The sequence below is a fragment of the Monopterus albus genome, unplaced genomic scaffold (genome assembly GCF_001952655.1).
Source record: "Monopterus albus unplaced genomic scaffold, M_albus_1.0 scaffold121.1, whole genome shotgun sequence".
Taxonomy (NCBI): Eukaryota; Metazoa; Chordata; class Actinopteri; order Synbranchiformes; family Synbranchidae; genus Monopterus; species Monopterus albus.
Genome location: NW_018128001.1, coordinates 252,485 through 279,579, shown reverse-complemented (window position 1 = coordinate 279,579; position 27,095 = coordinate 252,485). Strand labels below are relative to the sequence as shown.

Genomic DNA, 27,095 nt, shown 5'->3' with positions numbered 1-27,095 from the left:
GTGAAACAAACCCTGTCTGAGGTTTTCACAATTTTAGACTGTGGCAGTTGTGGAACAAGTACTCGCTCTGTTTAAATACCACTGTGAAAAATACTCTGTTACAAGTGAAAGTTCTGCATCAAGTCAAATATTAGTGTCAAAATATACATGAGGTAACAAAAGTGCTCATTGTGCAGAATGTAGTGGAGTAAAAAGTTGAATATTTGCTTCTAAAATGTAGTGAAGTCAAAGTATGAAGCAGGAGATAACAAATACTTAAAGTACAGATACCTCAAAATTGTACTTAAGTACAATACTTGAGTAAATGTACTTTCCACCTCTGGACTACAAGTCAGAATCCACCTTAAGTAAAAGTAGGTTTTATTAGCAACATGTGAAAGTATCTGCAGAAACGTGTCCCTTGTATCATTAGTTTGTCGACTCTGATGCGTCGGTGTGTGCGTGCAGCATTTTGATGTTGGAGGTGAAGCTGCTTTTAACTATTTTCCACACAGTCAGCTGGTTTCAGTCCAGTGGTACCAGGCTTTGTTTAAAGCAGTTAACTTTAAGGGTTTGTCGCATTCACAACAGTCCTTTATAAAACATACACTACCTCTGGTACATGTGAAAAATACTCTGTGTAAAAACGGATAAGATGCAGAAGTTGGTTGACCTCAGGTCACCTGGAGTGTCAGCATTCAGCGGTTGTGGCTGCATGAACGTTAGCTCTGGATCATTACAGCAGGAGATGGTCAGACTGGGAGGACGCAGCAGCTGCAGCAGCTGCTCTGGATCTGAATGAGAGATGAGGCGAGATATTTCAGGCTCAGGTGTGTGTGTGTGTTTACTTGATGTACATTTTATGTGGCTCAGCTCTTTCAAAGTGGGTCCTGCCTGCTTAGTTCAGTAGTGTGTTGCTGTGCGAGTTGTAAGTTTCAGATCTGTCGGTCATCATACCCGCCACCAAAGAGTTTGACCCAAAAACTGCACACATGACAAACAGTTGTATTGTTTTAATGGTGTGTTTAGAGCAGGGCTGGACCCCGGTGACACTGTTTCAGCTAAGGGCTCATAAAAATCAACCTTTCTGCCCTGACGTGAAGAGCTGCATCAGAATTAAGAGTGCACAGCTTCTCCTTCCTTTAGTTTTGAGCTGCGTTTGCAAGCCCGTGCTGCAGAAGGTGTGTAGCAATATTCTGGCCCTGAGAGAAACACACAAGCTCTTCTACATCTTCAAAATTGCATCATCATCATCATGATCGATCAGAAGAGCGGGGCAGTCTTTTCCCCTCGACTCCAAGGCGGGCCACATCAGGACATAAAGAGCAGCGAGAGCCAGTGGGCGTTTGAAAGGAGACACTCATTATAGGATGTTTCCTTGGTGAGAAACACTCACGGTTCCTTTTGCTGGATGTGAAGCATCGATTTTTTTTTTTCTGTTTGGGTCCAGGCAGAAAAGCATTAGTGGCCAGCGGATGATGTCGGGTCATGTGAGATGGAGAGTGTGATTGTGAGGGAGAGATTGTGTGTCAGAGCGTGGCCATGTTTCTGTGTGTGTCTGCACCTGTTTAAGTGTACGCACGTGTGTGTGTGTGTGTGTGTGTGTGTGTGTGTGTGTACACAGGGCTTTCTATGCTTGTGTGGACAAATTAGAATTTGAAAGCGTCGCTGTGAGGACGTGTTCAAAGGGCTGTTTGAGGGTGCAGACCTGGTTTTAGGGTTCAGGTCAGATTTGGGTTTGGTGAAGGGTGGGGGTGGACATTTAGTTGTTATGGGTTGGGGGGCAATGGGACGCGCTGTCAGTGAGCGTCCTCACAAAGATAGCTGTACAGGCGTGTGCGTTGTATTCAGTAGGGACTGTGCTCGGCTTGTCCTAGATTCACTGGAGCCAAATGATAATGAGCTGAGATTGATGCTCGCTGCCTTCTCCTCCTCTTCCTCCTCTCCTCTCTTGCCCTGCCCTTTGCTTCCTTTTCCTCCTCCACTTACCTTGCTTCACCTCACTTATCTTTGTCCTCTGTCCTTTTCGATCCACGTCTCCTCTGCGCTCCCCTTCTGCTCGTCCATCTGGTTCTTCGTTCTCCTCTCACCCACTGTTTCTTTTCTCATTTCATGCCTTCGTCTCTCGTCCACAGCATTACTAGCTCCTTGAATTATGGACATGGCTTCTGGTTATTCATTTCACTGAACTGGTGAGTGTGAGAGTTAGTGGTCTGCTATTCATGTCTCCCCTCTTCTCACAGGTTTTTGTGCAATAAATGATGTGGGAAACATATTGGGGAGTGAAGCACAACAGACCCAGATGGTTCCCATAGAAAAGCTGAGGAAACCGGGTGTGCGCTGCATCAGTTGGGGAAGGGGGGGAGCCAAGCAGATGTACATTTGACAAACCAGCCAGTTAGTTTTCATTCATGAAGTAAAAGAGTTCACATAAATCCCACCTTTTGTGTCACTTGTTCTACACAACCCTCCTGGACTCAGGAGCAGCAAATCACCGAGTGTCTCACTTGAGCTTAATCATGATGACTGAGCTTTGCAGGTATGTGTATAATGAATTAATGATGGAGGCACTATAAATGGCCACAGCTGCACACAGTGACAGCTGCTCTGGCTATTTGAAGATGCTAATGGTTGATTAAGAGCATGTCTCCATCCATTTCTGGCCAACCGGAGTCGTTGCAATCCTGCATGTGTGTCTGGGATTTATGAAACAACCACGTACGCATCAGCTCTCGTCACCCTGGCCCCAGATCTGGCTCACATATATAGCCAGACACTGGTTGTTGTAGGCTTAGGGTAGCTGTCTCTGGTGATATTAAAATCTAAACTTTGTGTCCTAGGACCGGTGGTTTTGGCGTCTGAGGAACAACAAGGTGCAGGAGGGTTACCCCATGCAGATTGATCAGTTCTGGAAAGGCCTGCCGCCTCGCATCGACGCTGCCTACGAGAGATCTGATGGCAAATTTGTCTTCTTCAAAGGTACGAGGCCAAATGTGAGACATAATAAGATGTGTACAAATGTTTTCCTCTTTCTTCCACCAATCAGCATCGGCGTGTCACAGTTTAGACCCCTGGGTCCAGACATATACACTGTACAGAGGTACCAGTTTATCATTGTTATCATTTTCAGCAGCTTAAACATCACTGACTCGCACGTCCAGTCAGCTCAGTTTCCCTGCTGTTGTTCCGTTTCTCAGTCTCAGACCTGGCTCAGGTGCAGGAGGCATGAATTATGTAAAGCCCCATTAAGAAGCAAGTCATCACCCGTTTGAGCTTTGTTTTGATCGAGTGTCAGGTTGGTGCCACTTTCTGATAAAGCAGGTTAAGTCGAGTTTCATTTCTATAACCCAGTATCACAAATTTACCTCAAGGGTCTTTAGTGTCTGCACAGCGAACGCCACCCTCGGTCCTTAGACCCTCGTAAAGAAAACAGAAAACAATGAATGGGGGGGGAAATGGAAGAAACCTGATGAAGAGCAATAGAGGAGGGATCTGATCCTTCTTCCAGAACAAATCAACAAAATAAATTTACACTGTGGACAATCACAATCACTAAGTTGTATATTGTAACATATATGAAGAGCACGGTGGAAGATATGAGGAACACCAGCACCATCTATACATGAAGGACTACTGATTGTTACTAAATCATTTGCTAATGCTTTAAAAGCTATTAATAAAAACATCTTTTGGTTTCAAGAAGGTCTTTGTCTCTGGAGCTCTTTACTCCTCAGGACCGGCTCCCAGTGGACTGCTCGATCACTGGGCTTCTGGTAAACCAGCTGCAGGACATCTGGACCAAATCTGTTTAATGTTTACATCCGATTACACCTGCAGACTTCTGGTGGTTTAACATTTACTAAGTTAGACATGGAGTTTGACAAGATGTTCTTATAAAACTTCAGTCCAAACGTAGAGAATGTTCTGTTGTTTAACAGCATTAGTGTCTCCTGTTTAAAGCTAATGTTTTAGTGCTAACATGGCTGTTTGTTTCTATTCAGTAATAATCAGTTATAAATGTTAATACGAGTTTAGGGTTGTACACTTTCTCTGAAGTCATCAGGTTTGTGGTTGTAAATGCTAGTTTGACATTAATAAAGGGCCCTGGGCTTCTCAGCTTCTAATTATATATATATTAAAAAAAGCATTCAGAAAAAGAAGGGAGCTGCAAGAAGTGAAACAAAATGAACATGTTCATATGTGGACAATGGTGGAACCTGAAGGTCCCATTGTTGTCTGTTAAACCGGACATACGTCATCTCTGTGTGACACATTAGCACATCATCAGTCTGAACTGAGCTGCTCCTTTTCCTGAGGACTCTCACTGACCCACATGGGAAAGCGTTTTTCTTTCTTGGTTATAAATGTACGCACACCACTTTGCCTGAATTGGAGTTTTTCTCACCTAAACTACTCCTGGAATCAGCCAATTTCACTCCCAGTCTTGAGTAGAACAACTTCACATCTCCGTCTGCCATCTGCTCCAGTGTTATTAGACTCCTTCCTGCTCTCTGCATGCCCTCCTCCTCCTGAAAATATATTTAATAAAGTGTGAAATAGAGAATGGCAAGGCAGTGGGGAGTGCTCAGCCTAAAGTAATAGAGTTTCCATGTATGAAGCCTCCCTCATCCCCTGCCTGCTGACTTTGTAGTCACTCTTCTCTCGCTCCTTCTTTCTGTTTTCATCTCTCTCTCACGCCTTCTCACTTTCTCTGTAACACACACACACACACGCACCGACATCTTCTGACGGAGCGTCCTGCTATCGCTGCCAGCCAGGAGCAGATATTAATAGCTTGGCTCCGTCAGAGCTCTCAGCTGCACACTCCCTCGCTCACACAGACACACACACAGTGACGTGCACGCCGATGCTTCTTACACAGACACAGAGATAAAAGGAAAGTGTGTTGTTTGTCAGCATGTGTGTGTCTTTTGTGTTTGCGGGTATTGGTGTCTCCATAAGCTGACGTGGGGACAAATACTGTGCTTCCAGTGGCTTTTCATCTAAAACATTTCATTGACGGTATGGGAGGTAGCGTGCGCACACACAGATTCAGCGCTACGCATCAACACAGTGTTTAGTGATTAATAAACCTCTACAGAGCGACAACAAGACAACCTGCATTTTTGCCTTTAACTCTGGTTCTTCAGTTCTTCAGTCGCTGATTTCCTCAGAGCGACTCAGTAGAAGTAATGTCCTGATGACTCCTGAAGGCATTTCTAGTGAATGAAGCACCTGCTGAAGGTCAGTTATCTATCAGGATCTGCCCAGTAATATGCAAACTGGAGTCTGGCCACCTTAAATCCCTTTTTAAGGTGATGAGTACAGGCTATTTAAAGGAGTTTCTGCCTGGTCAGGCTACTTTAAATAAAAGAGCTTTTATGGAGTTGTTTCATGGTTTTACCTACTGTATTTCATCTGCTGCCGTTTTCTTCTGAACAAGCCGGATGTTGAACGCAGCTGCAGAGGAGCTGCTGCATTTCATAGTTTCCTCAGTGTAGTAAAAAACAGCTGCTGAGTTTTACTAGTTTAGCAGTGACTGATTTTCTAAAAGCCTGATTGGATTAGAGTAGTTCATGTTTTGACAGTGCAGAGGAAGCCGTATTTCCACCTCTGTTGTCTCATCTCTCTGCCAGCAGGAGATCTCTGAGTCCTGTGAACACAAAAACCCAGCAGACAGTTCAGCTTCGGGCCAAGGAGCAGCTGATTTTAGTGATGATCCAGATCTGGGATGGCAGCCTCTAAATAATCATTTGCAAATGTTTTAACAAAGGAAGTAAATATTTATTTGCTGATTCTCAGGGCGTGTTTGTGGGTAAAGCTTTCAACATATCCGTGGACATAACGATAAGCTTTCTCTTCACATCTTTCAGGTGATAAGTACTGGGTGTTTAAAGAAGTCACGGCCGAGCCAGGATACCCTCACAGCCTGCTGGAGCTGGGCAGCTGCCTCCCCAAAGACGGCATCGACACAGCACTGCGCTGGGAGCCAGTGGGGAAAACGTACTTCTTCAAAGGGGACCAGTACTGGCGTTTCAATGAAGAGAAACGCACCACAGACCCAGGATACCCCAAACCCATCACTGTGTGGAAGGGAATACCGGACTCACCGCAGGGCGCCTTCATCAGCAAAGAGGGATGTGAGTGTCTAATGATCTGGTTTCACCGTCTTTGTCAAGCCAGTGACTGAATCACCTATCACGCACACAGTAGCGTGTTACTTGTGTTCACTCATAGTAACTGTCAGTCTCTGGCCTCCCGTGAATCTGTAGCTCTGGGATGTGTTGTGTTGAGCGTGTGCCTGACATCCTCAGCTCTGAATGGCCAGTTGTTATCTGAAACGTGTTTCTATTACACGGATTCTTCTACAAATCACCAGAGTTAATTTAACCTTTGTTAAAGTGGGATTCGGGCCGTATGAAGTGGTAAGTCTCCAGCAACCTCCGAGGCGTTTTTATTTCCACTCCACCCCTGGCGGTCAGATAACTGGTCTATGGCTGAAGCTACCAGACAGTCAGTCTCACAGACACTGTTGGCAGCTCACTTTATACACATTGAGGCTCTTCTCCCTTTGCCCAGTGTTTATGGTACAGAAGCAGGCACCAGACTCACACATACTCACTGTGCCCTGGTCACCTCAGCTTGTCAAGTTGTGACCTTGTGTCTTCCTCCGAGAGAGTCAGACACCAGGAGCAGAGCTGTGTGTGTGTGTGTCTGTGAGAGAGAGAGAGAGAGAGATCAGAGGCGGTGACACGGTCGATCCAATGTGGTGTTAGGAGAGCAACTGTCCTGCAGAGACTTTGGAGGCAACAGACAATTGTGTTTGTTTGTTTGAGCTTTTTGGAGCTGACAGAGAAACGGGCATCAGACGAATCCTCCTTCAGTTTTTCTGTTGGTGAACTGTGTGTGAGAGAGATCTGATATTTTCTTCTAATATTCAACATGCTGACATTTAGTAGGGTGCAGGAGTCAGAGGTCAGAGAGCAGAAAGTTGTTACTATAACACGTGAAGAAAAATACACATGAATTTTGCCTGATCTTACATGGGCGAACAAAACCTATAGCGGGTCCGGGGGCCTGGCACTAGACTCTTTTTCTCCAAAAACACTTCTACTGAAACTGATTCTTTCCTTGCCATAGTGAACTGGATGGTCACAAACCAGTGTACAACTCAGCCTGTGCCTTGCAGCTGTTCTTTGTAACCGCTGTGCCACGATTGAAATGTCATCGCCGAGATTCAGTGCTGCAGCAACATAACAGCGCTGAGAGACGGAGCTGAGGCCCATGTACAGTATATGGATGCTTTTTCAGTTTAAGAGAAAGCTTTTTTTAACCATCTGCCAGCGCTAGCGCTGTGCATGTGACTGTGTAGTTTGTGTCCTGACAGGAAGCTTTTGAGGAACTTAGTAAACACAGTGGAGTTTCCTGGCGGTAGTCACATGGTCTGCTCTTTTTAAACTGAGCCTGTACTTTTTGGCTCCAAACAAAAATAACAGCAGCACACAGCTGAATTTGTGTTTAAGGTGGTTGTTAAGGTGGTATCCAGTACAGAATAGTTTTAATCCATTTGTAACCTGCATTTTTCAATCCATGCCGGCAGCATGACCAAGCTTAACTACATGCTTGTTGTTGAAATCATGAAAAGTAGGTCTTGAACCTTAAGGAAGTCCTGGTTTTGACCCAAACCACAACCTCTGAAACCTAACCAAATACTTTTTGTGCCTAAAGTTGTTTTTGTGATGAAACCTAACCAAACCATAGCTGCTTTAATATCATGAAGGTGCTTAGATGAAGGTCAGACTACACTCTCCTTTGCTCCTGACAGGTAACAGCTGTAATCGCTATGACCGGCGGGCTCTGTCACAGGGACATAAACATTTCTTTGGACATGTACTGAAACAACAGATGCTATCATTTGTCTTGGAAGGACAGTTGCAATGTGCACGACTTTACGCTCCATTTCTTCCTGTCCTCCCCTTTTTTCTTGTCACTGGTTAGTTGCATATCACCTTCTCTCCCACAGTTTTGAGAGGTGATTCACTGGTGTCCCACAGAAAATTGCCAGGGCTGAACTTTGCTTCTCATCCCTCAGCCTGATGGGGTTTCAATCAATATTCCACTATAAACCAGATACAGTGTCATAAAATGACTTGCATACAAAAACAATTAAATCTTTAAGTAACTGTTCTACAGTGTAATGTACTTTCATAAGCTACTGATTTAAACATTTACTCTGGTCCTTTTGGCTCCCTCACTCACTAATTCCACTTTTCTTTTCACTTTACCTCCCACTCCCTTTCTCTTTCCTTCTTCCATCACCCTCTGTCTCTCTTTCTGCCCCACACCCTCACCCTCCCCTCCCCAGACTACACCTACTTCTACAAGGGCAAGGAGTACTGGAAGTTTGACAACCAGAAGTTGACGGTGGAACCCGAATATCCGAAGTCCATCTTGCATGACTGGATGGGCTGCGATCAGTCTGACATGGAGCGCTCTGGAGGCAATGGTAACCGCGGAGATCGCCAGCTTCCCCTTGACGACGTGGACATCATGGTGACCATCAACGATGTCCCGACAACTGTCAATGCCATCGCCGTGGTGATCCCCTGCATCCTGTCACTGTGCATCCTGGTGCTCGTATACACGATTTTCCAGTTTAAAAACAAAGGAGCGCAGCAGAACACCATGACACAGCACTACCACAAATACCCCGTCCAGGAGTGGGTATGACAGGCACCTGCCTTTAAAATAGTCAGAGTTCATGGATTGAGTGGTCATCATATTGTTAGCTAGCTAATGTTGGCTAATGGCCAAGAACACAAAGCCAGTGCTGAAAGATGCTCATTTGCTAGCTAGTGACGAATGCTACAAGAAGTGCACACACTGAGAATGTTTTGTGGGACTAGATTTAGGCTTCAGCTCAGAGTGCACGAGACTTAAAAGGAAAACAGAAAGGTTACTAACTTTGTCTTTTTTAAGGATGCTTAGAGTTAAAATGGCTGACACTAGTGAGAACAAGTCCACAAACACTCCAGCAGGATCCAATTGGTTAAGGACACATAAACGGCAGATTTTTCAGTCTTGCACACCAGACACGCAAGTTCTTCAGCTGAGTGAAACTGGGTTTTATGAGTGGTACTGGACTTTGACTATTCTTCTCTTCTGGGACCTACAACACACAACTCAGTGAAAAAAGAAAGGGGAGCAGAATATGCCACCTCCGAGTTTGTTCTAACAGCTTGTACTTCTTCAATTATTAAAATCTGATGAAATTTAATGGGAAAAAATGGTTTAAAATATCAAACTTGAAAACTGTAGGTAGTAAGGCCATAACAAAAAGAAAACCAAACATCTCTGTGGATCACTGAATTTAGTTTATTTTCAGTTGTGTGGAGATGTAAAACTGTCAAAAAGGACCTTTTCTCTCTCTTTTCACCACACACAACAAAAGCATCCTAATCACCACTAGCTCAGACCTTTGTCAGCTTAAAGCTCCTTCAGCTAGTCACACAAAAACATCTGATTCACACAGACTGGACTGACTGGTTTAGTAAATATAGAACAGCCAGTCATCAGCGTATGATAGAACAGCCCTGCACACAACCAGGGCTTGTATTTATCAAACTGCTAAAAATGACAGTTTGACTTGAAGTGAAAGATAAAACTGAAAATCACTTTTACTCCTATTTAGGAGCTTAAGAATAAAAGCTATTTACCTGATTTCTTCCATCTTAATCACTTAAGGGAGTTTGGGAGGTGATGAGTTGATTAGGTTTACAAAACAGGGTAGGCAAAGGTGGGGTCACACTTCCTGAGACATTTTAGTGAATGTGCAAAATATAATAACAGGTCATGAAGAAAGTTGCATCAGCTGAAGCCCTGTAATTTAGGAAAAGCACAGTTTTAACCTACTATTAGCTTTATGTTCAGACATAACATGATGATGTTACATCACTTCCTCTACTGGAATTTTTCAGCCACTTTCTTTTTTCTTATTTATTATAAATATGTTAGATTGTTGTTTCGTAAGATGTCAAGGATTTCACACAAACACAATGAACCTACATATGTTTGTATAGAATAATACGTCACTGACTAAACAGTTGTTAAAAGAGCAAACTGGACGACAGATGTAGGGTGAATCCTTGTTGGATTGGCTGATCCTGATCACCTGAGGGCTGCTCTTAAATGTTACTCTTGCACTTTGTTGTAAGTTGCTTCATAAATATCTTAATGTTCCCACGTAGCAAAGAATTATTTTAAATCCTGAAGCAGCTCGTTTGAGCATTTTAATTGTGCTTCTTAGCAGTTTGATAATTATGGTCCCAGAGCTGAACCAATTAGATTGTTCTTCTCACCTTTGTAGGGAAGCTTCTCAAGATGTGAAAGAATTAAAGTGCAAATAGAAAGCAAAGGGGCATAAATTCAGACCAAAGCACGGTCTGCACAGAGAATACACAGTGTGTATTAGTACGCTGGCGACATCGACAGAGCTTAATGAAGTGCTTCTGTTCACAAAGCTCTAATTGGAGCTACTCGCCCTCTACATCCCTCACTTTAATCCCACTGTCCTCCTTCTGTCTTTTCTCACTGTCCTCTTGTAATTCTCCCCGTCCATCTGGCCTCGTCTCTGCGACAGTTCGCTCTCTCTCAGCTTTTCCCCCTTTACCTCCTCCTCTGTCCATCTGTGCTGCTCTCCTCTATACTTGTCTTTCTTTACATCATCTGTATCCAGTATATCTGACACCCCGGGCTCCTTGTCCGCGTTCAGTCAATGTCATGTACAACCATAATCTGGCTGCTTTCATGTTTGATTCATGCTGCTTCTCCTGTCACTGTGGAGCTTGTCATTCATCTCCAGTTTAGTCAGAAGTGCCAAAGTTTCTTATTGTCTTTGGCTCTAAATCATTGACTTGGTTTCCTCAACAAAGACAGATAAGACTTGTGGTATTTATTTATCTATTTATTTATTGAGTAAATAGGAGCATAAGCTGCGTAGCAGCATGTTTGGCTTTAAACAAGTTGTGAAGGAAAGTGAGCTAAGACGTTTGAAGTGCTCAGTCACCTCCAGCCTTTACAGGATGGATCATTTATAGGTTCCTCTATATGCATGTCAGTTGTCAGTGAGAGAAGACTTGTCATTTATATCAGTTTAGTAACTTAAAATACAACAACCTGCAACAGGCGGCGCTCTTTATGTAAACTAGACTAAAGAAGACCAGTTTTGTCTCAGGCATGGTCACGTTTACAGGCTCAGCATAGGCAGAAGTTGGAAAAGGTTCTGGTGCAGTTTGCTGCAGTGGCAGGTTTCTTCTGGACGTGTTCGACAGCTGCCGTCCAGGATGCCAACACGCAGACTTGCTGTTTTCCACTTTGATAATACTTTTCCAGGTGACGTGTACAGGGAGCGATGCACACACAAGAGGAATGCGACACTCAGACCTTCGCTCTTTTCCCAGCAGCACTGCAGTTGCTTTATTTAAATACACAAGCTGCTCATTTGAATGTCATTAACTCTCTAAAGTGAATCGTAATGAATCATTCAGTGGACATTCAACTCCCCAGAGGGTTTTCGGAGTCCCCCATCCATGACCTCCCACCTCAGGCTGGAAATCATCCTCACTGAGTCGCGGTTTATCCCACTGTCTGTGTGAATCTGGGGGTTACAGCTGAGGATTTAATGGGGGGTGGGAAGAGATTATGAACCCTTAAAATGCATCTTAATCGTGTTTTTAAGGGTTTGGAATGATACATATGCAGAAGAATAACGATGCAGACGGGTGCGGTCTTTCCACATCATTTTAAAAACTGCTTGAGACTCCACACATCTGCCAGGGAACATAATGTCTGCCTCCCTCTCCCCTTGTTCTCCCTATACAGCTTTGTACCTCATTCACTAAGCTCTCTGTCCTGCAGTAATTGAATGTGTTCATGCCGCATATCCTTGCAATTACTTGCTGCTGTCGAGAGCCATTCAGCGCACGCAGCATTCGGCACAAATCGATGTGGTTCAATATCCTACAGCGCAATTTGGACTCGGTGGAGAAACGTATTTGTTTTTGGAGGGTGTACAATAAACATGGAACAAGACATTGTGCTTCTTTTCACCTGTAAGTTTGTTCACAGCGTACAGCCTGCGTCTGCCGAGAGGGGCCACTCGGGCTGTTAAAACATGAATGTGGAGCCAAAGAAAATTGGGTATTAGACCAAGCTTGTCTTCACTTTGTGCTTTTCAGTAACAATTTAACAGGAGACATCCAGCATCTGAGTTCGGTAAAGGCTCAGTATCAGTTGACCTGATTAATTGTGTTTCATAAAATAGCCACTGATGAAGCCAGCGTGCGCTCGCATTGTTTTACCTGACCAACAGGTCAAAACCTGACAATCTTCATTTTACTGTCATATCAGACACTAAATGGCAGAAAATCACATTTGAGAAGCTGGAACCAACAGCATTTCAGCTCAAGTGTCGTATTATTATTATTAACATGTACATAATGTGAATATTATCACTGGTGGAAAAGTCCTAACAAAGTTTGAGTCTTCTTCCTGAATTGGTTGGAATCAAGCATCCAGTGGTGTTTACTCTGTTCAGATGACTGAAGTTGTAGCTAATGACCAGATTATTAGAAAGCCTGTGTCTTAATGGACAGAAAAGTGGAATTAGCCTGTAAACCTGACCTTCCCGTGGGCTTATTGATCATGACATCGAGTGCTGTAGCCATTCATTGTTCAGAAATGCCTGAGCTTTTGATACTTGTTGATTGTCTTCCTTAATTTTCTGGGGAAAACACTGCAGGTCAACCTAACTTTTTATGTGATTTATTTCCCAGCTGAAACTTTTCTTGGTGAAACCCGCTTCAGGTTTTCTGCTTTTGTGCAGCTCTTAGACAAAGCAGGCGAGAAGAGGGTAGATGTTTGGTCCTTGAGCTTGTTAAGGCGTCTCCACTTTTGAATAGAGCTCCAGGCTGGTTTCAGGTCGTCATCGGTCGATTGTTTGGTTACACTGTGATTTAACCTGATGTGAACGGAGATTTGTAGCTGTGTATCAGTGTGTTTTCCCTAAGGGGGGAACATTTCATCGAGCTAACAAGGGTTTCCACCCGACTTCAACACCCCTAATTCATCACTCTCATTCTCGTCGTCACTGTTGTTCTCTTTCATAATAAAGTTGGAGCTGTTGCTGACGAGAACTGAGGGTTTATCACTAGCTCGAGTTCAGGCACTGTTGGTCCTAACGGTAGCAGACTCCTCCTCACAAGACACCGAGTCGCTGCACTGATGCAATCGGGGATTAAGTGCCTTGCTCCAGGGCACGTCGGCGGATGCTGATGCTGAGAGTTGGCTCCTCATGCTGATTTTCACAGAGCTTCTCAGGGCGCTGAACCCAGCAGCTGTCTGCTTGTTGCCTGGTTTTGTTTTGAGTGTTTGCTGTGACCGGCCCCATGTTGCTCTGACGGTGAATGACTCCTGTTCTCACATCATCCTCATCAGGTTATAGAGTAAAAGCTCAGCTAGTGGAGGTTTGTTGGATCACTACGAGGGGGTGGTGAACAGGTCAAACCTTTTCCATCATATTTTAGCTAGAACACCATGATCTGCACACTGGACACGTTTAGACCATGTGTCCCGTAGACACACCACCTCCTCTCTTCCTCTGGGACAAACGCCTAAAACTGTGTAAATATTTACTGAGATTTACAGAAGAATAGCAGTTTACAAAAGTACAGTGTATTTCAGCGGATGTCTGTGGCAATGGAAGAAGGATACTCGGAAGAAAACGTACTGTAGTGAATGCATTGTCGCTTATTCAGATTACTTATGAAACACACAAAGACAAACTCTATGTACATGAGATTTTAGAGCGGTGGTAGACGCCCTCTGTCTACTGCTCCTCTGGTTGAAACCTGTTTGTTCTACTTGTCACAGAGGACAAACGTCCTCTGAAATTTTGCCTCTTTTCTGGATATTGTATGCAGACCTGGGACCAACTGGAACGTGCTTTATTTCTTCTGGTAGTTTTGGATTTGTCTGCCTCAGAGTCCACACCTGCCCCAGCCCAGTCCTCGTCTCTTTCAGCGTCCGTCTGTGGCCATTTCTCATTGTTTACTGTGTCCATGGTGGGGCATTACCTTCCATTTAAAACAGGAAGGATGGTTGGCAGATAACTTCTTGAAACCACAGGGGAAAGGACACAACTCTAAGAAACACTGAGAGGTTTCAGATTAGCTTCAGGGTTTCCTGAGGACAGGAGCAGAGCAGCTGATCTCCAGCTCGGTGTCCGTTTGTCCCAGGTCTGCTGGCGCTGGACAACAGTGAGTTGCCTTTAAAGCCAGACTTAGTTATCTGATTGCTCCAAAACAGCGGGGACACTTTCCAGAGGTTGTGCATCTGCATTACAGTCATTACAGTCAAAGCAATACAGTGAAACTAGAGATTTGTCTTAAACAGAGGTAGTGGGCAGCAGAGCTGCTCGGTAGTGCTTCATTTTACAGGCCCTATAGTTGCCTAATAATCTCCTAGAGATGAACTGATATGTAATTTACACTCTGTTAATTCCTGTTTGATTTGTGCAATCAGCAGACGGGCAGCATTATATAATATGAAACACAAGGAAATAAAACAATACAATGAAAACAGAACACGACATCTGAAGTGTATAGAGTAACTACAGGGTGGTGTGGGCACCGTACTGGGGGGGAACAGGAGCCCAACAGCAAATGTTTCATTAACTCAGACTCATAAAGTTTAAAATTATAGATAGAGATAAACCTTGGAATGTCTTTCACTCTGAACAAAGGCTGAGGATTTTCTCCCCTGCTCTTCGTTTCCATGGGAAGACACGGACATTATGAACAGGAGAACAGATAACGGCGACAAAAACCTAGTTTAATATTCACATGGGCACCTGACAGACGTGCAGACATGGCAAACTTCTGTAAGACATTATTGAACTGGAAAAAGGAAAGCGAATGTGGCTATGCTACGATTTTAAGGCTAATTTGGCCTTGTGTTAATTTAGCCTGCATCACAAAACATCCTACAAACTGCCCACAAGTTGCTCAGTCACTGGTTCTTCTGGTCCACCCACTGATATGAAACTCAGATTTATTTCCAGATGACACAGCTTTTAGTGCCTCAGTCCAAATAGAAGTACAACCAGTACAAACCTGCCTCTGGTAGATGTTCCTGCTGGTTCGGAGCATGGCTTCATGTGGCTAGGTCTTCCTTTAACTTGCCTTTAGCTTCTAATGTTCTCTTTTCTTAAACTAATATATGTAGGTGAATGAAAACATATCACAAGTAGTGTGGGCAGACTTACTGCAGTAAACACGTGCTGAAGTTCTTTGGGTAATATCACAACAGCTAGTACTTCTAGGGAGATTTTATCAGCTATAGCTTTAAGAAAGACTCTGTTCAGTTTGTTTTTCTTACAAAGAAAAAGATTTTCTGTAAATACAGATTGAGGTTTTTTTTGGTTTTGGGTTTTTTGACTAAATGGGTTGATTATAAAATCAAAATGAAAAAAATTGGACCTTGGCTCACTCCTTTACCTGCAAAATGATGCAGCGTTTAGTTTGTGGATTTTTTTATGGAGTCACCATGTGGTCAGATACCAGAGGTCATGTAAATAGGAAGGCGACAACAGCTTTGGAAGAGTTTTGTATTTTTCCTTTGCTCTTTCATTTAAGATGAACGTCACCATGTTTTGCACATATACCACTGTCAATGCTTATACCGGATAGGCATGTTTACGTTCATGACTTGTGAAGATTACGCTCTAATTCAAGTTTTATTATAATGAGAAAAAGGTTTTATTATTTAAAATGTTAACATGACTGCAACAGATTCTTTTGTTAGGTTTTACTGTCCCACGCCAATTATATACCAATAACACCATGTTCTGTTAACAATGAAATGTCAATAAAAATGGAGACTTCATTGTCTAAGATGTCGTTTTCATTTCAGCTCCTCTTCATGCACTTACAGTTACACTAAACATCCTGTGTGCGTCTCTCACTGCAACACAACCCGTTCAGATTCAGAATCGGCTTTATTGGCCAGGTGTGTCGGACACATGAGGAACCTGACTCTGGTACATCGGCTCTCAATGTGCATGTACAATATCCCCATGTAAGGGGCAAGTAAACAGTAAACCAAGATGAGGCTGTGTAATGTAACAAAATAGCAGTATTAACAAGCAACAAACGGTGCAAACAATGAATAATAGGTAGTATAAACAGACAAACAATGCAGACAGACAAAGGAATGTTCACTGAAACGAGATAAATAGGAATAAAAACTACTTAGTACTTAAAAACTAGAGACCTGTACGAGTCTGTATGATCTGTACGAGGTATATTTACAGGTATTGTACTGAGGGTTATTGTCCGGTCATACTGTCATTCAGTGTGATTAAGGAGACGTAAAGTAGCCTCCCTTAAAACAAGTAGTGCCTGAGTTCAGCAATTTGCATCAGTGTCTCACACTCCTAAGTTGTGTTAAATATGAACACACACAGGTGATATTCATATTTTAATTTCAGTGTGACTTGCACCTCCTGAAGGTATCATCCACTTTGATTTGATGGTAACTAAACATCCACATATTCACTTAGAAATCATAGAAAAAGTGGTTCATACAGAGCCTGTCTGAGAATCCTCATGTTTTTAGGTTTTCTTCAGTGTCAGTGATCCAGTAACTGTTGTCTGGACGCCCATGGTCGCACTGCAAACACGAGCCGCAAACCGCAAATTCATCTGCTTTTAATGGTGCAAATGAGCCTAAATATAAACAGAGCAGGGCTTCAGTTGTAGCCCACAGCAAACTCATTCATTCAGAGGACATGTTAGGGATTCTTGTCTACATCACAACAGAGTCCTCAGATTATTGAAACTATACTTCCTGAAGTTAGACATGTAATTATTACCCCAAGTGAAGTAAAACAGAGTCTGTTAGTGTGAACATTCTCATGTGCACCATCAGTCGTCTCAGTTTTGGAATTTAAAAGTTCCTGAATTAAATAATTTCTTTCCGTCTTTTACCGACAAATAGCTGCAGTACTCTGGAGGATGACCAGAGCCATCATAAAATAACCTTAAACCTGCTTTTAGTAAGAACTTTGGTATAAGACTGTTTTTACCTCCATTTTCAGTCTAAACATTCATACACATTATTTCTTTTACCAAATGATCGTTCTGAATGTTTCAACAACCCAACTCTTACCTGTCCTCACCTTCCTATGGACCTATATTTATTTATTTTGTTGTCATGTGACATGTTATTCCGTTTTGCCACTCAGACCTTATATGTGAAGGTTTTTCATCGAGCTTCTTGTTGTTGTTGTTGTTCTCTGTTATTTTATTTTTCCTGGTTGTGTGAGGCAGCAGGAAACCTGAATGCTGTCTCTAAATTGAGTCCGACCCACACGGCTGCCAGTGTTTTTCACTCTTTGGCTTCTCAGAGAGAAATAAGGAAAAGTCACTGTCACACGTGCATTTTGATGTCGTCATAGCTTTTACCATGACTCTAAATGGATTTCTGCAGGTCTATTAGTAGTTTTGAGGCATCTGTGAGATCATGTGCTGTATGAAGCCACCAGATGTGCATAATAAATCTGCCTTGTGGTATTTTGCTGAAATACTCCTCTAGGGATGTACATGCACGTCCTCTGGTGAAAAGCAATATGTTGAGCCACCTGCCCAGTATGGGCACTGGACACACTGGCTCTGATAGTGCTACCTCCAGTTTAATGTGTTGTTTAGAGTTTCTATCAGAGCTTTTGGTTTCTTTCATTTTGACCAAACTGACCATTAGGTCGTCTTTCATGTTTTATGCCCGGCAGTAGAATCGATCTGAATGGATCCGTGCATCACCGGTTTCCACAGTTAAAGGTGTCCTGGAGATTTTTGACCACTATGGCGTCCCTATAGAGTTCAGTGATGAGGACACGTGTGCACGCTAAAAGGCTCTGCTGTGCACAGCCTTCTCCTCTCCGTTGTCTCTGGGCCTGGTTCCCAACATGAACTGGGTTTAGTTAGAGGCAAATGCTCCAGTTGATTAGTTGTTTAGTTTGTTTCATTTCTGGTCCCGTGGGTTGAAGCAGAAGATACTTTGCTTTTTAAAATATTATTTTTGTCCTCCTCACTTTTAAAGTATCAGTTTGATTTGTCCATTAAAGGTCCACAAAACGTAGTGTCCTTCAGTTTTCACTGTAGCTCACAGCATTTAATTTTACAAGCACAAGTGATTTCCCTGAATGTGGGACCGAACAAGCCCCAACTCTTCACGATTTTTGTAATAATAATAATAGTGATTTTTATATATTTAAGAATTAATTCCATTAAAAATGACCACATATAGACAATAGTCTTCAAGGTAAAGATGAAATATTTGATTTAAATAAACATTAAGATTGGAAATGGTCATTTTCTAGAACATAAGGACGATTTTTACCAAAAAGTGTGAAATATATTTTTAACATTGTTATAGAAAACAATATAACTGACTTAATCAACATTTACTAGATTACATACCGATGAGCCTCCCCCTCCCTTGTCCCCCCCCCCCCTGCTATAACCAGATCTCCCCCCACTCCTGTTGTCGCTCAGCTGTCAGTCAGCAGCAGTGAAGAAGACGGGTCCGCTGTGGGCTGATGGTCACCTGGCTCTGCACTAGGAGACATTCTGTTAAACACAATGTGCCTGTGTGTGTGTGTGTGTGTGTGTGCCCATCAGGAAAGTGGATGACAAGAAGCGGTTTTGTATTGCTGATGCTTTGAATGAGTTGAGTTCACCTGTGCCTACGTGAGCAGGAGGGAGCAGAGCCTGGTTTTCTCTTTTTGCTTCATTTCTGTATCTGTTTTATAAGGTTTTGTTAGTAAATGCCATGTTTGTTGCACAGCACTATGCAACGTGTACCACCCTGTACATGGAGGCAGCAGTACCAGTGCTAGTTCAGCATGAAGAGGACTGAAAGCTGCTGCCAACCAAAACGAGGCTTTGCCGTTTCCTGAGGTAGGAAACACAGGCAGCATGTTTGTGAGGCCTTCCTCTGCTGTGGCTGGGTGGAAGGTTTTCAGTGATGATTGTTTACACCACAGGGTGTCAAACACTCAAAGGCAGAAAAACATAGAACAGTAAAAATTCAACAGGCACCAACATCTGTTTTCATGGTGTTTTAATTTCAGAGAGACACAAATGACAAATCTCTGTAATCAGTGCAAATCAAACAGCTGATCTGGCTCGAATTCAAACCTCATTAATTCAGTGAAGTGCAGGGATTTGAATCCAACCTAATATTATTCAGAGCATGAAGGGAAACACGCTGACACACACGCAGCTGTAATCTGTAGACTTCTGTGACTTTTCCTGTAGAAACGCTTTACGCCGAGAACAGACGATCTTTATTACTGTCAGGACAAAAACAGATGTGAATAATTCCTGGGATACCATCTCCACTCCGTCAACATGCACATCATCTCATCTCCTTCCCCGACTGTGCCTCTCATGAATAAAGTGGATTTAAAGGTCAGTTTGGGGTCAATGCTTTCACCTGTGTTTACCTGGAGCACGGTGCCATCTGGGTTCCTTACTAATTGATTAGCCAATTAATAAAGAATGCTAAATTCAATTTCCACTTTTATCTGAGTTTGTTGCATTGGTTTTACATTCTGGCAACACGTGCTGTGACACATTAGCCTCATTATCGTTTCCTGATATAACTCCTCTTCGAGAGGCTGTTTAGCCTCTAATAGCTTCTGTGCTTCTCACTTTCTGCTCCAGGTTTAGAAAATCCTCCTGATGGTTTTATAGCAGAAGGATACTTTGCTTTATGGCTGCTGTTACTGCTGCTCTATAAGTGCACGTGCAGCGTTGCGTGATAAACTCATGGCACGGTCGACGCAGTGATACTGTGGTGGTAGTTTTATATGTTGGTTCTCTCCAAGGGATTTCATAGTTCTGAATTAGCTGTTATTTTGCTGATGATCTCAGACGCTGTGGTTCATCTGAGGACAGGTTTGACCTGGTTCAAAGTCTTTAGGACAGCAGCTTTTTACTTCACAACAAACTCTGGTGTCGAGCTTCTCTGTCCCGAACGCCTCCCTCTAAGCTGAACGATGACAGGTAGGGTGATGTGTCATGGATGGATTATGAGACAATGGGCCCCTGGGCACAGACATGTAAAAGGCCCCGACCTCTCCTACACTTCCAGGAGCAAGACTCAGACTGAGCAACCAACAGGATCTGTGTTCAGTTTGTGTCTTCTTCTGGTTGTTTAGCATCTGTTCTTCTCATTCTGTTGCTCTTTGTAGTCACCAGGCTGACTTTCCAATAGAAAGGTTAACAGTCCCTTCAGAGCTCTCTGGTCTGGGGTCCCCTGACCCCTTGGTCTCCTGGGCCTGTGCCTGGTGGGCCCATCCAGTAATCCAACCACGTGGGTCACTGCACTGAAGTCTGACTTTTGGTCAGAACAAAACTGCATCTGGGTCCAGATATGGGCCAGAGTGTGGGATCTATGTTATGGTCTCATTACACTAGCTTCTGAATGTTGTAGCTCACAAACAGTCTGTTACACATAGCAGTTAGTAGAAACAGCAGAATTCACATTCATCCATTTTACAAATACAGTTGAGACCAGCAACGCAGCAAGTGGGTGGAACTCAGGCGACGGCTTCATTGGGAATTTTGGCGGCTTCGTTTCCCAGGACAACTCCAGGTTTTCCACCTTCTCGCTCAGTTGTGCTCTCATTAACCTTTTCTGGTCCAGGACCAGTTTAGTACCAGTTGGTGCACGAGATCATGAAACACATGTCGTCCACCTTCCTGTTTCCCATCCTGCACTGGGGCAGCTCTCCTGGGGTATCTGTGGAAGAAAGGTATGTTACTGAAATCCACCAATTTGCCTCATCCTGTTCACAGCATGTGCAGTGACGCTGTGGTGTTTAGTCAGTCTCCTGCATAATGACGAGTTAAAGATGAGCTCCACCTTCACAAGGTCACTTGGTGAGGAAATAAGACCTGGTGCCTCATTTTCAAGGTGAGATTCTGGACGGATCTCCTTCCCTTACGAGTATCAGCAGTGGTGGAAGAAGTGATCCTTACGTATGAAAGGTAAAAATACTCCATTACAAGTAAAGGTTCTGCATTCATAATACTACTAAAACAAAAGTACATAAGTATTACCAGCTAAAAGCATCACAGTATCCAAAGTACAAGTCTTTGTTCAACAGGAAATTTACATTATTCTATTAATTAATACTGATGTAGCAGATTTAGTCCTGTGGTTCCCAACCTAGGGGTCGCACCCCTCCAAACAGTCCCAAAATCTGAGGCAACTGAGCTGGTGCACATCAAACGCACAGTAACAACATGCACTGTGGTTAACTGATGGGAGAAGCTCAAACGTGTTGGTAAACTCGGCTGTAACCACGACTCAGAAGAACAAACCTGCCTACAAGAGCCTTGTTTCAACAGAAATACCAGTGTACCGCCTGCCTCCTTATTCTGACAAACCCATGTGGGAGCCCAGCGTTAGATATCGTCACTTTAATAGACCACAATGTGACTATTGCATCACATGCAGCTTTTATTGATGTTTAAATGCTCAGAAATATGTTCCTGTCACTCTTTTGCATTTAAATACAGACGTTAATGTGGTCGACATCATCAGTGATATTCATGCCAGTTGATTTTCTGACAGTCTAGGATATAAAGATATTTAAAAAAGAAAGAAAGGCAAATAGTCGCACTGAAGAGCTGACTGACAAAATGCTTAGTGGGTTCAGCCCCAGACCGGTCACCTTCAGAAGCAGCAGGCCCGGCGCTGTCGGTGTCGGGACACTGTTGTTGACGTTTGTGCGTTTCCTCTGGTGTCTCCTCAGGCCTCGTCTCGTGGCTCGACCCCCCTCCCATCATCAACAAGTCACACCTGGCCAGACACACAGGTACACAAATACATTTTCAGTGTGTTGTAATAGTATTAAATAGGAAATAGTTTGTTCTGAACCATATTGACTGAATTCACTAAAGTAATCGGCTAATGTCAACTCCTGCTGTGCTACCGACCACTTTTAAAAACTTCTTTGTTTGTTTGTTTGAGCCCAGAATTGCTCAAATCTCTTCCAAGAGGATTCAAACTCGTATTACTTCCTGGCATGTCAGTGTCAATCAAATGACTCTCACCAGTGTTTGGTAGATTGTTTACTGTGTATCCAGAAACTATTAAACCCCACCAGTGACCATGGTGTTACACTGGCTGTCACGTGACCCCATCACCATGAACACACTGTAGATATGGGCCTACACCATCCTGCTGCCACAAATACACAACTTTTGTTAACAAGGGTTTGAGGCTAAACATGAGAGTTTATATTGTCAAAACCAAAGACGTGTGTGTTTAAGTTCTGGACACGAGATTGGACAAAACACTTCACAGAAGAGCAGACGGTCGACACAGTCTCGCTGACTTCTATCCCAACGAGACTCTGGATGCATTCAGATGTGTGCAGTGGAAGAAGAGATGGAGCAGAGAGTGAGGCTTGACAGATGGAGAGACTGCAATAAAGAGGAGGCCTGATGCAGACAGAGGGGGATCACAGCCCCGCCTGGTTATCAGCTCGGACATCTCTAATCCTGACCGCACTGATCTGCCCTGACGCCAATCCAATCAAACACGGCACAATCAGTTTAGCGGACGCAGCTGATGGGATCATCTGACTCCGCGTAACACATTACACGATGGCTGCTCGAGCCGTAAAGCTTTCCCGGCGGTCTGTAATGCATGCTGGGAAATAACACGATGAGGAGGGTGGTAGATGACTCTGGGCTGTTTTCACAGGACTGAGGACACAGAGAGAAACGGCTCCGTCCAGCAGGGCGGCGCCTCATGACATCCTTAGTGCTGATTAGTGTGATTAACTTCAGAATGTCAGAAAACAGACACAGATGTCACAAACCTAAACGCACAACACGTTATAAACACAGAGGTTCAGTTTATGATGATGTGACTTTAAACAGATGCAAATCTTCATGTTGGAAAACTTAATTACTTAAAACAAGTCATTATCAAAATTACCATCTGTTCATTTCTGCCTAACTAATCCTGTGCTCGGTCGACTGCTTTGTCAATATACTGTCACAATACAGTAAAAGGTGCTGCTCCAACGTCCCAGACGATGACCTCACACTGCTGTTTCATTCAGAAAGCAAAACGCTCAGTTTATTATCACTGAAGTCAAAAGCAGCACATTCTCAGAGCTGACAGGGGGAAGTCCTCAAACGCTGTCTGTGGTGGGGGTGTGAATGTTTTGGGTATTTTTCAGTTCCTTTGGTTTGATTATTGGTCATTTTATGTTGCATTGTGTTCATTTTGTCTTCTGCTAGATTTGTATGTACGTGTTGTCTTGTGCTCCTCGGTGGTCGATTCCTGTCTGTGCTCTCCAGCAGTAAGAGTGGAACAGGTCAGTGGTATAACCAGTTAATCTCAGCTACGCAGGCTTCATTCATGAACTTAGGGCATCTTAATCAGCATTCAGTGCAGCCGTCTGTGCAGCTGGAGAGAAAATCGGCCTAAAAAAGAGTAGCTCCCCTCTGCTTCTCTCAGATAGTTTGTTTTGACGGGCGCGCCTCCTTCTCGCCGCTGCTGCCCTCTTCACCTCCACCGAAGCTGAATGTGAGGGCACTCAGCCCGACCCCCGTCCCACACATGACCCGCAGTGTGCAGCTGCTCTGTCGGGCTCCTTGTGTAGCTGCTTCAGACACTGGCGGTTCAACTCCAGCTGAGGACGACCCCGCTGACAGCAGACCGAGTTCACGGAGGTTCCGCCTGATGGCGTATTTATCTTTCTGTTCCTCAGTAAATGCAGCACTTTGGCATGAATGGAGTTCACCAGCTAGGATATAATTAAGATAAATAATCTCTCCAGCAGATTAATTGCACCTATCTGCATCATTGATTGGAGTGTGAGTGCGTTTGCCTCAGTGTTTACTCTTCCCATACTTTGTGGAATGAATATCACTAAATCAGGACTGTGTTATCAGCTAATGGACACCAAACTGGGCATCACATAAAGCAGAGCTGCAACAATTAGCTGATGAACAGAGAATTAAAACTTAACTATTTAGATAATTGAATAACTGATTGTTCTTTTTTTAAGCAAAGTGCAAGACATCTGCTGTCTCAGCTTCTTAAATGTGAAGAGTCGATGCTCTGTCAGCTGTGAACTGGACGTCTTTGGCTACTGGACTGTTGGCGGGACAAACAAGACGTTTCAGGATGTCACCCTGGGATTTTTTGACATTTTGTGGACAAAATCACTAATCAAGAAAATAATCAGAAGAATAACTGGTAATGAAAATACTCATCAGCTGCAGCAACAAAGTGAAACATGAAATCTGAAGAAGCAGAAAACCTGCAGTAAATATGCACCTGAGTCAAAGTGGGCCAGGTATGAAGGCAGATGCTACTGGAGCTCAGAGCATGATGGGAAACGCCTGGCTATCACCTGATCCAACAGCTGATTGGTTAAGATGTTGGATCAGGAACATCCATGCTTAGTCAGCTTTTAGTGACATGGTGACGGAGAAGCAGATGATAAAAGTTCTGTAATCTGGATATAAACATTGCTGATTTCATTTTTTATAAGTGACACAAAAGCTTTTGGAAAGCAGAATATGAAGCTTCTTGTAATCACATCTGTGCAGATGTTTCAGCCCTGACAGTGCACATACTATAGGACAACCCAACACAGTCCCAGTGAGGAGCTGGGCCACCACGTGCACCAGAACAGCTCCACCTTGACTCTCCAGGTCTCTGAACTCTCCTGGAGGGATGAACACCTTCCACCAGATGTTCCCTCATGTGGTGTTTTGATGATGATGATGGTGGAGACGCCGTCTAACACGTCGCTCCAACATCTCCCATAGCTGTTCAACTGGGCTGAGACCTGGTGACTGGGAAGGCCACAGCATCTGGTTCACATCATGGTCATCCTCATCAGACCAGTCAGTGACCCCTCGTGTCCTGAGGACAGGGGGTGCTGACATCCTGGAGGAGACCGCTCGCCTCGGTAGAGATAGGCTTCATCACAGGATAAAGCTGATCACTCAGAACAGTTTAGTATTGATCTGCAGTGACCCTTCCTTCTCAGCTATGTGCGAGTGTGTGCATGTGAGAGTAGCGCAGCCCCTCCCTCCTCTAAACAGACACCGACACAGCAAAAATTCCAGTGGAAAAGCAAAGCAAGGCGGTCTGCGTCAACCTGTGAGGTTTTGCTGGATGACGGTTAAGGGAGGCACAGGGTGTACTGCTGGTTAGGGTCCCACAGTGGAAACACAGCTTAAGGGGGCGAGTGGACCCAAAGCAGGCCAGGGAAGTGCCCCAACCCCCCCCAACGCAGGGACCAAGCTTTCAGGTTCATCCTTTCATTTGTCACCCGTCTGTATCTAAAAGATCGACTATTGAAGACTTGTGTCTCTGTGTCTGTCCCCACTCTCTTCTGGTTACTGACTATTTTGAGTTTATGCAGCATCATATCCAGCCAGGACTGGTCTACAGCAAACTGGGGACTGAGCCATAAACATCACCGTTGGCATTTTATCAGCCCCCCTGCCATATAGAAGAACTACAAGCTGACTGGCTGTGGTGGGGAGTAACTAAGTACAGTTACTCAAAATATTGCACTTTATACTCCACTACACTTCCTAACTTTAGTTGCTTTTCAGAATCCGATTTAAAAAGAGATAGAGTAGGTTAGAATCACAAGACGTTACTGATCTGCAGTAGCTCCAATGACTGACCACCAGCTCCAGCATTGTGATGAATACAACAATGCATCAGTCATTATGAGTACTCTACTTTCAGTAGGGTCAGGATGCTCTGATGTTAGTACTTTTACTTATAACACAGTACTTTCACACCCTTGTATTACTACTTTTACTCGAGTAAAGGACGTGAGCAGGCCCGCCTCTTCCACCATGGCTCTGGTGACCTTCTGAGCTAACGGACGTGTGTTTCTGTGACCTCCTGCACAGGGTCAAGGCCGTGGAAAGCTCACAGTCTGTCCCGGCACCCTGCCGCCTGCTCTGCTCCGGTCCGCGTCAGACGAGCCCGGGACGGGACATGTTTACAGCCCCGCCTACTGAGAGAGACAGAGGGGACAAGAGCTGGAAACACAGGTGCGCGTGTGTGTGCGTGTGCTTGGGAAGATAAATTAATGTTAACCTAACTGACCCCACGGAACCCACGACAACCGCTCGTCTCTGTTGGCCTCCGCTCCCGACCAGCCCGCGGTGTTTCCAGGCAGAGTTTCTCCGGAGCGACGTGAGGGTGAACGGTGCACTACACAGATCGTTTATGTAAGAGGAGGGCTCACTCCTACAGTTCCTCTTCTTCTTCTTCTGTGGTTGTTAGCGGCTGCTTTTGTTGCATTACTGCCACCTTTCGACGCATTTCGTTATAGAGCTGCATTTATATCCTCAGCTCTATATACTGTATATTGTAATGTAAGTAGGATTGAAGAAGAATACAGATACCAAAAGTGCCTTTTATGCGAGCTTCCGTGCGTCTTACACCGCACGACCCCAGATAGCTGCTTTTTTTAACAGACACACAACTATTTACATACATGCCAAAGGCCATAAATCCACCAGAAATGTTGGTCATGGTGCTCTGCCCCGGCTAACTGGCCCCAACCCCGTAACAGAACATGAACAGAACTCATATCCTCTGCCTGCATTCTGGGAAATCCCACCAAGTGCTGCTCCACCTGAAGCTACAGGATCTTTTTAACTAAACACTTAGCCCTTAGCCTTAGCATATGACATTCTTTAATGTTAAATGTACCATTCTGCAACAATGAGTACTTTTCATGTTAGTAGTTTGTATTTTGATGCTAAGACTTTATATTTTTACTTAAGTAATATTTTGAACACTAAATATTTTTACACTGTGATATTTATACTTCTACCTACATGATGTGCATACATCATGTAAATATCACTTCAGTGCCACTGGGCAAACCCTCAGATAATTATACTGAACATTTTAATTCTCAGTTGCTATTTATCAAGTGATATTTAGCAGTAAACTCAAGGCTGAGGCTCATGGAAGCAAGA

The 27,095-nt window shown here is 43.9% G+C and overlaps 1 protein-coding gene and 1 long non-coding RNA gene across 2 annotated transcripts in view; one reads left to right on the top strand and one right to left on the bottom strand.

Moving 5' to 3' along the window:
* Positions 1-15,544, top strand: part of mmp24 (matrix metallopeptidase 24) — a 36,687-nt gene extending 21,143 nt beyond the window's left edge. The window contains 3 exon segments of the mRNA XM_020612201.1: positions 2,820-2,958; positions 5,853-6,119; positions 8,345-15,544. Coding sequence (XP_020467857.1) covers positions 2,820-2,958; positions 5,853-6,119; positions 8,345-8,709 — 771 coding nt within the window. The 3' untranslated portion in view covers positions 8,710-15,544.
* A 3,597-nt stretch (positions 15,545-19,141) lies between these two features.
* On the bottom strand, positions 19,142-26,377 carry LOC109966900 (uncharacterized). The gene is made up of 3 exons (XR_002275847.1): positions 26,212-26,377; positions 21,782-21,909; positions 19,142-20,844 (listed from the first exon to the last, which is right to left on the bottom strand). It is a non-coding gene; the product is annotated as an uncharacterized LOC109966900 (long non-coding RNA).
* Between the last annotated feature and the right edge of the window lie 718 nt (positions 26,378-27,095).